Genomic DNA, 11,264 nt, shown 5'->3' with positions numbered 1-11,264 from the left:
TCATAATCAGAAAAAAAAGCTTTATAACATTATCTTTATAATACTTAATTTTTATAATAATAATCCTAAAAATGGTAACATTTTTCAATAAAGGGATTGTATTATATTAAGAATATTTTTCATGTTGGCATTTTAATGCTTTAGTATTTACTAAACCACATATAATATAAATATACATGCACAAAATCTACATTTAGGTCATTCAATAAACAAAAAATAGCCCTTTCTATGACTTTGTTAGGTAATTTGGCACTTCCTACAATCTAAAATTAATAACTATTGGTTGAATTTGTTAAAACTATGGACCATATTGAACTATTTTTTTAAAATGGCTTAGGTTTATAATCATAGCTATAATCCAGGGGCAAAATTTGAACATGTTTAACAAAGATAAAGAAAAAATAAACTACAGATGGAAAAAGTAGCAGTCATTCCTAGGTAAGTCAGGGAATATGGGTGAAGTAAAAAAATAATAATAATCATGATTGATACCAAATTAGTTTTGTTGAATAAGAACGGATACAATAGTTTGGTTGGTTGAAGTGAAATGAGATGGAGCATAAGAATAGAAATATACACCATAATAAAGTTCTTACTTCCATTGCACCTAAAAGATTTGCACTCTCTCCAATGCTTTCTTCTATGTACCTACGTTCTTCATCTGTAATAGTAGGATGCTTTGCAGGACTCTCATAAGACACCAAAAGCCAAAACATGTACCAGACCATTCCAAAGCTACCTGCAAGCAAGAGTTCAAAAGGAGGAAGTCAAAGGAAACCACTGTAAATACTTCCACTTAGCAGTCATTTGCTGAAGGCCGGTCCTATAGTTTTATCACTTTGTCTCTGTTAAAGAACACTGACACACAGGAAACTCACAATATTGCTGAATGATATGGGCTGGAACATCCTCATATATCCAACAAACATTTACTGAGCAGTTACTTTTACAGGCACTCTGCTAAATGACAGAAATATTGTGAACAAGGAGAAATTCCAGTCCTCCAAGAATTTTTGTAGTGAATTCTTTTATTATTTGCCTGTCTTGAGTATATGTAAGTGGTCTATATTTTCAGAGAAAAGAAATGTGCCTTTTCCTCTACTGTTAGCACTTCAAGGTCTAGTAAATAGACTATTAAATAAAATCTAGATTATTTTAGCCTGAGTAGCTATTGTCAATAAAAATATTATATAAGAATAATTTAAATACCAAAAAAATGGGTTTCTGTAATGAATGTAGTAACATTTCCCACTGTATGTGACTGTATACCATATTATTTTCAGTTCATGCTATTACCTATTGATCATTCTTTGGGAAGATGAAAGTTATACATTCAAGTACAATGAACTGTTTGCAAGTTTGTTTGTTTTTTTCATCCCCTTCTTTATTTAGCATTCTCACCATTAAAAATGCACTTATTGTGCAATATAAATCTGGAAGAATTAATAATAGAAAGAATTTCAGGTGATTTCTTCTGGTTTGCCAGCAGCTGGCCATTTCATTTCTGCCTCATACGGTTGTCTTTTTCCCATGGGTGACAATCTGAATGCCTCTGATATCCATAATACTGTTTTTTGCTTGTTCAGTCTCTAAGAAGAGTTCCTTAATACCAGAGTTTTTGATGTCTCATGCTTCTTTTAATTACTGAACATGGCAGCAAACACAATTTTGGGTCAGATAGTATATGAAAATTCAGTATAATGGAGTAGTTGTGGAATATCACCTCTTAGATTCAAATCCTGACTGTGTCACTCATTAGTGACATGATCCGATCAGGAACTGAATCTCTATAAACCTCCACTATAAAATGAGATAATGATCTTTTTATGAGATTGTGGCAAAGAAAAGTTAAAGGAGAGGATTCATAAAACAACTAGCAGTGTGGATGGCACAAAATAAGCACTCAATAAATGTAATTTAGAAATAATCATTACCACTAACTGAATGCATCTGAAGTGCCAGAAACTCAGCTAATTGCTTTATATGCATTATCTTTTTCAATTTAAGGCACTATACAGGTCTTATCTTACTAAGTTTTAAAATATCAATGCTGCATGTGTGGTTCAAAGACCCAATTTTTGTTACACACAGTAAGTAAGCAAGTACTATTGTATGATGTTTTCAGAATATCTAATATTTCAAGTTTGTACCATTCAATGATACATATTAAATAAATTATATGACTTGAAATAATAAGACTGGTTTTCATGAACACTTTCTGAAAATTTGTATCTTTACTCTAAATCCACATCATGTCTTCAATTAAGTAACAGATGAAGGCACAAAGCAGAGGATTTAATGGATGGCCATCTCTACTTGTACTACACACCCTATAAATAAATGCTTTAAACTTCTTTGAATTATGGACTCTGGAAAATCTAATGAAAGATATGGATTAAAATCTGATAAAAATGTCTCCCCAGAAAAGGGAATAGGCATAAATGCATGTATTTACAATTTAGGGTATGCATAAATCCAAAACCCATCCATGGCTTTTGACCCTAGATAAGGGCCTCTTCTATGAAGTATATTTAATAACATTTTACAAACACAGGATTGGCTCTGATGAAAACATTTCAAAATAGAAATGGATCATGGCAAATTTGGGAGCCGCCAGGTACTGCTCTCTTCAACCGCCTGAATTCATTGATCTTTCAGATTCTTGTGCCCGTGCTCAAAGATGGTATTAATCAATGACATATCCGTTGGAGTCCAGCTCTCTTCTATTTCTCCTTTCCTCATTATTAGAAAAGTACCTTATAAAGAGCAACTTTAGGGGTACTTTCAAGTGGTAAGCTTTCAGTTTCTCATTGGAAAGTAAACAGAAAGGGAGTTTGAACTTAGGGTTTCTTGTCATTTTTATTTAAATTTGGGGGCTTAATCTCTTTTAATGCTGGGGAAATGAGGACTGAAATGTGCTGCTGTTGCTGCAGGTAATTGATAGTATTTCATCACAAAATTGAATTGTTTTATTTAGCATTAGTAAATGAATTGCCATCAGCTTTCTGCCTCTGTCCAGTTGAGAGGAAGTTTGATCAAGGGAATGACCACGAAAACTGTAGCAAAGAAGAGAAATGGGTGCTGCCTAGCTTTTTCCTCTTAATCAGCTTTGAATTAAGTGCTAATTTTATTTTTTCTATTCATAATCAAAGACGATATATGTCATATATTACAAAGCTTCCATCAGCAATGTGGTTGCTTTTTTAAACAATAAATAACAGTGTAGGGAAAATCATGAAATAAACATTTTCCTTGATCGTCACTGGACATAATGTCAGGATTCTTAATGGAAAAAAACAAGCAAGTAAACACAGAAATATGTTGAGTGATCTATGTCATTGTTTTAGCTTACGTACATTTCTTTTAAGTAAATATGTTAGCGATGCAACATACCATAGACATAGAATACTGAAGACCAGCCAGTGTACTGCACAAGAATGCCAGCTAAAGGCATTGCAATCACAGCTCCAGCATAGGAACCTAAAGCAGTAGGGAGAATGTAAGAAAGATAAGTGAAATCAACAAAAATTCTTCACTTTTCCTCATGTTCCTTGGTTGGCTAACACAAACACACACTTGCATGCTCAGGTGCATGAGCAGTTACCCATACACCTCACTCCCTGTCTCCCTTTGTCATATATATATATATATATATATATATATGTATATATATATATACATATATATATATATGGAAGAAATAGAGAATTTAAGGAGACCAATAAGAATTAAAGACATTGAAATGTTTGTCAAAACCTTTTCTTGTGTACACACATACACTCCAGATGGTGTTACAGGTGAGCTTTACCAACTTTCAATTCTTATTCAAGCTGTTCCTAAAGTTTTACCCACCATAACTACACCAGCACATAGCACTCACCACAGAAGGAGGTGGTTGCCAATCTACTCCTCTCCAGAGGAGGGGCCCATTTGCTCCAAATCCCATGACATGCTGGGTAGGTGACGCCCTGCGATGGGGCAAGACATGTATTATTATTTAGGATCCAATGTCATTGGAAAATAAGCACATTCTCTTTTCGGATGCTGTTTCTTTAGAATGGGCACAAGGGGAAGTTGTTACTCATGGGCCTTTGCTGATTTTCTGAATGTTCAGTTTTCAAACTTTTCAGCCCCAGACCAGGTAAAACATGGCCCCTTTGTAAGTGACCCGTTCAAATTCTCCCAACGCTTCAAGTCTTCCTTCTACCTCAGTTTTATTCAGATTAAGGCAAAATAAAAGATCTCGTATTACTCAGTTCATCTGCAATTCTGAACAGTTTGGGATTTTGGAAGATCTTTTTGTGAGACATTTAAATCAGTGATTCTCAAATATAAGGAAGCCATATGAAGGAAGGTGAAGCTTACATCCTAGAAGCTCGCACTTCCTAAAAGTATTGTCTAGAACTTATTGCCAGACCTCTGTATCCACAGGTTTTGTGTCCACAGATTCAATCAACATCAGATTAAAAATACTTGGGCAAAAGAAATGTTACATTGTTGCTGGTGTGTACTGTTGTGTACTATGTAAGTTCAGCCTCCCATGGTTGTTTCTGTGCTGAACATGCACAGACTGGGTTTTGTTTTGTCATTATTCCCAAAACAATGCAGTATAACAACTATTTACATAGCGTTTACATTGTATTAGGTATTATAAGTAATCTAGAGATGACTTAAAGTATAAGGGAGTATGTATGTAGGTTATATGCAAATACACCATTTTCATATAAGATACTTGAACACCCTGGGATTTTGGTATCTGAGGAGGGTCCTGGAACCAATCAATACCCATTGGATACCAAGACATGGCTGGTATTATCCTTTTTTTAAATTTATTTTTGATCCTATCAATTTTTTTCTTCTTTGTGGAAATAGGAGATTGTTTTCAGTGCCTTCATACTTCATCTGCTTTATTTATTCCCACCATACCCCATAGAGAGAAGAGGGACAACAGGGAAAGCAATCATAAGTTTATAAATGATCTTCTTTCAAAGGCAGCAGGAAGCTGATAGAGCAAAAGATCACTAGAGTTAGATGCCCAAAGAATACATTCAATGAAATATTTTAATGAAATCTCAAATCATGATTCAAAGGCAATAGGGACTTAGTATAAAACTCCCAAAAGGTATTAATTCAGGGTTATCACCAGGCAGCAAAAGACAGACTCAAACATTTTTATTACAACCCATTAACAAAAGTGTCTGTTCTTTTTTTTTTTTCAGTCAAATAGTCACTAAACATGTATTTAATACCACTTAATTCTAGACATGGGGAGGTAAGAAGTCACAATTGTAATTTAGCATCATTTAAAGACACAATATCTGAGTGCCTAACTTTTCCAATTTTTTTAACATGATGTAGACACAACCTAATAAGACATATTTATTTATAGATCAAGGCAAAGATTGTCTGTTGGTTCTTAATAACATGCCAACCTTAAGATGACGTCATCCTGTAGTTCCATACCTCAACAAGTCCCTGCAATATCCTAACAAAGATGACACACCCATAATGCACTCTGGCTGCTGATGGGATTAGCATATTCAGGGTAGAGGTAAGAAGTATGGCAGCTCCAAAAACCCTGAAAAAAGAAAGGGCGTTAATAGAGCTAAATTTCTCAGGTCAAGCTAATTACAAGCAATTTTAAAGTGTACTTTTTTTTTTTAAAGGATAAATATGTTCTGGACTTGTTTATCTAGCCATTACAAATAGATACTTGGACTATCTTGAAATACTAGATTATTTGAAACACAAGAAATAAAAGAAGGAGCCAATAAATCTGGTTATACTTACGTGTATTTACTTTCTTCATAAATGTAATTACAAATTGTAAATATTTAATGAATCACCGTATGTGTTTTTGGTCTGTATCTCAGTTTACAAGGTAAGCTGCTTCAGGACAAGAGCTTGTTTTCAGACACACTGTTATATCCCCAATACTTAGCACAGTGCCTGACACAGAGTAGATATTCACTAAGGAGTTTTTGAAAAAAATAATCAATGCCTAAATAGAGTTGTGCCTTACATTGTACAACTATTTCCAACTTTCCTAGACTGTGTATATCCATAAAATTTTTATGAATGAAACCATATTTTAAATGTCCCAAGAAAGCTCATGGTCAGATCCTACAGCACATATTTTTATAATCAAAATAATTATTACTTAATATAGTTAATATGTCTAGCTCAACTTTTTCTTTTCTTTCTTTTTCCTTTCTTCTTTTTGTGCATGTGGGTTGGTGGGGAGATTGTGTTTGACGCATACCTCTAAGTGTATACAACGATTCAAGAAAAGAATTGCTAGAAATATGGTGCTAACAATTTTATCCATCTGCAAGTAAAAATTCCATTTCATCATTAAAAACGTTTTTATAATGTTCATACAAAGCAAGTAAAACATCCTCATAATTGGGTAACTCCAGAAATATTCTCTTGCACAGAAGTTTTAGGATACAGTATCACTAATGAGCTCAGCTGTGTGTTCTGTGCAAATTTTCTCAAGTTGAACGTTCAGCCTTTAATTCAGTCAAAATTGGTTGCCTCAAAGAAGGTCTAATTCTTCCAGGGGGGTACATTTAAATGTAACTGTGAAAGATCCAAGTTTCTGACAGAGGCTTGATCGTTATTAATCTGCTACTAAAATCTGAGAAATGACTTTACAAAGGGCTGAAACGGATCAGCTCTTTTTCTATGAATCTAGACTGGGTCAAATCCTTTGGCCTACTGACGCAGCCTAATATCTGCCTGTCTTCAGTGGCTTCTCTCCACCGAGCTAGATAGTCACTCAGAAGGTGAATGTTCTGTTTCATTCTCCCTCTGTGCAGCTTGCTGAATAGGGTATCTTTGGGTTTTTGTCAAAGAAGAATTTATTTCCTAAATGTGTGACACAAAACAGAAACTTTCTCTTTATAGAAATGACTCCTATGAAAACGTCACACACCTAGTGACATTACACTCCTGCCAAATGTGGATTTATTTTTCAGAAAATAAATGCAAAAATCCCATAACCTGTCTTTGTAAACTAAGAATCCAAAATTGTTATAAAACTTGATTTAAAACATATTTTAATTCTTGATTATCACTTTTAAGTTGAAAGAATGTTCACCTCTCTTCAGAATGCAATGCAAATGTTCTCATGTGCAAAGCCCAGAACACTTTGGAGGCTTCCTTTAGGGCTGAAAGGAAAGAGTAGGGAGTATATGGGGCATGTTTCCTGGACCTCATGGTAAATGGTCCATAGTCCAAGGGCCAGTGAGGTGAACATGTCTTTCCACTGTTCTGAGAGTTTGAATGTGGTACCTGTGCAACAGAGAGGATAAAGGCAGAAAGGCCAAGCGACACAGGACTTTTGGTCACATGAGTAGGCTGTCTGGGAGATTGGCAAACTTGTGCTGACTGTATCTTCCTGTAGATCCGTTCCACTTTGCTTATTGTCATCAATAACAGTGAGACTGACTGCCTAAAGCTTTAAGGCTAGAGCAACCAGAGCTACATAATGCTACAGGGTTTTTGAAAGTGTTGATATGAATTATGCATCCACTCCATTCAGCCCTTTGGAAGAATTCTTTCAAAGTGTCATCCATGAACCAGCTGCATCAGAATTCCCTGGAGCACTTATTAAAAATGCAGATTCCTCACTCCAGGCCTTTCAAATCAGAATGTGCTGGGAGTGAAGCCTGGAAATCTGTGCTTTAATAAGCAGTCCAGGTGATCAGTTTGTTTGCATGCTAAGGTTTGCAAAGAAAATAAATAAATAAATAAATAAAAAATACTGTAAGGTTTTTATCCATGTTTGTGTAATACGTATGCCTTATTTTCTAATAATTGTTTTGAAGGTATGAAGTTCATTTTCTATGAATATTACTTTCAATCATCCCTTTCTCTATCCCTTTTGAAGGGTTTTTAATACTGTTATATCTAGATAAGCTGGAAAAAGATGAATTGTGTCCACTCTTTACCTCGTTTTCTCAGCCTCCACACTGTTGATATTTTGGGATGAATAACTCTGTCTTCGTGATGCTGTCCTGTGTCCTGCATGATATTTAGCAACACCCCTAGCCTCCATGTGCTAGATGCCAGCAGTAGCATACAGCCCCAAGTTGTAACACCAAAAATATCTTCAGCAATTGTAAAATGTCCCCTGCTGATTCAGTAGAGCTGAACCAATTATGAACTATTTGTTGAGTGTCCACTATAGTCAGTCCTAAATTTAATCAGTGCTTATTCAACTTGCTAGACACCATGCTAACACTTCACATAAAATCCACAACCACCTAACAACCCAATGACATTGGTACTCTTAACATACCCATCTTATAGATGAAGAAACTAAGCTTGAGATAAGTGAAATCACTTGCACAAGTTGTTAACCAGTTCTAAGGAGAGGAGCCCTGTTTCCAAATCTAGTCTGATTCCAAAGCCAGTGGGTTTTGCCACTAGGATTTATATCTGATGATGCCCATACTACATAGTTAGTAGTGTATTTCAAGATTTTAATTGTAAATTTAAATAATAATCTTCACAAAGCTACTTGAAATCACCCTACTACTCCTGATAAATTTTACTAGATCACTTACAATGTTTACCTTCTACTCTTGCCTCAAACAGTGTTTCAAATTATATAATCTTATGACATTTGTAAATGTCTCCTACTTTTAAGTTCCTTAATTACTTAAATCATCTTTTTTTATTGTTTATGGTGCAATGGTCATTGCATCATAACAATGCATTGATTTTTTTTGGTAATTATTTAAGAATAAAATCCATCAAACTTTCAGAACCTCATCTTCTTTTTCAATGTTACATAATTGGTATACAAATTAATATCCAAGTAAATGAAATTCTGATTATCAATATTGTTGCCCAATATGGGAAGCCTTTACACCTTTTCTTGCTGTATTACACACAGTGAAAATTGAAGCAGCCATTTATTTTTTTTTTAATTTTTTTTATGAAGCAGCCATTTCATTCAACATTCATTTACACTCCAAATCTTTATGAGACTATATTTAGATCAGGGTATTGTGCTGAGGAGGAGAAGGGTGCTAAAATTTACAGTGTGCTTACTATACTTTCTCCACCTACATTAATTAATTTAATTCCCACGACAACTTTCTGAGTTACACTTTCTTCTCATTTTACAAATATGAAAATGCACACAGAAAGTCTATGCAAGACAAAGGCAAGCAGTGGAGCTGAGATTTGAATCCGGGCTCTCTAACATGAAATCTGTGCTCTTTCAACTATAAGATGCTACTAGGCACTCAGAAAGGGACAAGGATGGCCCTTGGTGTAGGTGGAGAGAGGAAAAGACAAGTAGCCAAGAGACAGTTCATGTCAAAGGCTGTAACAGGAGTACAAATGGAAAGCGTCGGAAGAAGAAATCCATTCCAACTGGGGTGACCAGGAAGCAAGCCCTTCATAGGGAAACTTTCAAATTCGGCATTGGAAAATGAAGAAAAAAAAGAAGAAAGGAATTCCAAAAATAGAAAATGGATCAGCAAAGGTTCAAAAAATGGAAGAGAGTACATTCTCTCTCAGAAATTAAAGTAGTATTGAAAATGGCTGGACATAGTGGGACAGGTGATAGAACTAAGAACATCAAGAGTGAGATGATAAATAAGGATGGTGTTGGGGTGGGCGGGTTGAGGAAAGGTAGGTAAGACAAGAGGTGAAGAGCAGAGTCTGTAAGTCCATCTCGGAAATGATGGAGTTTAGAGTCTTAGAGAATAATAGATGATTATGCCACTAAGGTGGCATAATCTCTCCACCTACACCAAGGGCCATCCTTGTAAATATGAAGCTTACAAGAATTTAAGGGAGACGGATCTATGAAGCCAGGGAGACAGAAGGTGATCAGGATTCATGTAAGTTAAGGCAAGATGATGGCTTTCAGAGGAACAAGGGGCCAAAGTCATTAACAGTAGTAGAGGAAAAGAAAGTGACATAAATACGGTGCAGAAATTTTGTCACTAAATCTAACTTTGTCACTTGATAAAGATGTGACAGGAAGTTACTAAACTTATAGGCTTCTGATTAGCTGTCTATGTAAAGAGCTGTGCCTTGTAATGGTCAAGAATATTGTTTTAGGGCCGGCCAAGTGGCGCGATGGTTAAGAACTGGTTTGGGACACNAGAGTTTCCAATCCCCGCCCCCAGCCACCGCTAACCCTTCTAAATTAAGTGGACAAACTACACGACCCTAAAGCCGGGCCCCGCCAGTTACCTGTTGGCTGCCAGCCGAGACGCGATGTAGCCGCCCGGAATCTGGGTGATGATGTAGCCCCAAAAGAAGGACCCGTGGATCATCCCCACGGTTTCCGGGTCCCAGTTGAATTTGGCTTTCTATGGGAGTAGGAAAAAAATAATAATTTAATTTATTTTTTTTTAAATGGGGTGGAGAGGGGAGAGTAGAATCAGTGCTTGGGCTGAACGTTCATCTTCCGTGGTTCTCGGGCCAGAAAATCCTCGACCCCCGGGGTACTCCCGGCATTCCGGGGTGGAGGGAGCTTAATTTTCGTTTCCTAACAAAACTGAACCTATACTTTCTTATGGAGAAGAAATGCCTCTTTTAAGTAAATAGTCGTGCTCATTTGAAATGTATTGTGATTAGTTGCAAAGCTGGGCGTCCTGGCTTTGCTCTCAGAAAACTGTTAGGCGGGTCGGATCGCCCCACATCGATGAATGAGGATTTCTCAGGGCTCCGGTTTGGGAAATTAAGACTCTCTAGGAAGAGATTCCGTTAGCCAGCTGGGGATAGAGACACCTGGCGGGGTGCGTTAGCCGCCTCCAATCAATGCGGACCGTGGTGGAATCTCTTGGAGAAAGGATTCCCTACCGGGTAAATTTTGGGGAAGGAAGGTGGAGAGCTTGGGATAGAAGGTGCGGAGGTTGGAGGAGCTGGGAGGAGGATGGTCTCAGAAAAATAGGAATGACCGTGGGCCTAAGTGACTTGGAGTAGCTCAGGAAATTTGGGGAGTCAGTGGAGAGACAGGTGTTGCTTTGGGGTGGTCCTAAGTGCCGGAGAGGGGTGTGTCTGCTGGTCCGGGCCTAACTCCGCCCTCGCCAGTCTGGGCGGCCGAACCAGGTGCACCTTAAAGTAAACTAGGGCGAAATATCTGCATCAGAAAGGGGGGAAAGCGCTTATTCAGCCAGGGGAAGTGGGCCCCCCGTTTTCTCCCGTTGAGTGAAATGTTGAAACCAAACGCACTTTGCAGGGTCTCCCGTAATCCCCAAGGCGGGTTGGCGCTCACTGCTTCCGTGCACAGC

The 11,264-nt window shown here is 37.0% G+C and overlaps 1 protein-coding gene across 1 annotated transcript in view; it reads right to left on the bottom strand.

Annotated features, from left to right (window-relative positions):
- SLC17A6 (solute carrier family 17 member 6) overlaps positions 1 to 11,264 on the bottom strand; it is a 45,011-nt gene that overhangs the window by 10,400 nt on the left and 23,347 nt on the right. Inside the window, exons 3-7 of the mRNA XM_019633225.1 lie at positions 10,222 to 10,340; positions 5,464 to 5,578; positions 3,881 to 3,968; positions 3,394 to 3,480; positions 597 to 739 (exon numbers count right to left, since the gene is read on the bottom strand). Coding sequence (XP_019488770.1) covers positions 597 to 739; positions 3,394 to 3,480; positions 3,881 to 3,968; positions 5,464 to 5,578; positions 10,222 to 10,340 — 552 coding nt within the window. The remainder of the gene's footprint in view (positions 1 to 596; positions 740 to 3,393; positions 3,481 to 3,880; positions 3,969 to 5,463; positions 5,579 to 10,221; positions 10,341 to 11,264) is intronic.

The sequence above is a fragment of the Hipposideros armiger genome, unplaced genomic scaffold, assembly GCF_001890085.2.
Source record: "Hipposideros armiger isolate ML-2016 unplaced genomic scaffold, ASM189008v1 scaffold_1260, whole genome shotgun sequence".
In the NCBI taxonomy this organism is placed as follows: Eukaryota; Metazoa; Chordata; class Mammalia; order Chiroptera; family Hipposideridae; genus Hipposideros; species Hipposideros armiger.
Note: the sequence above shows the minus strand (reverse complement) of the source record. Positions and strands in the feature narration are given on the sequence as shown.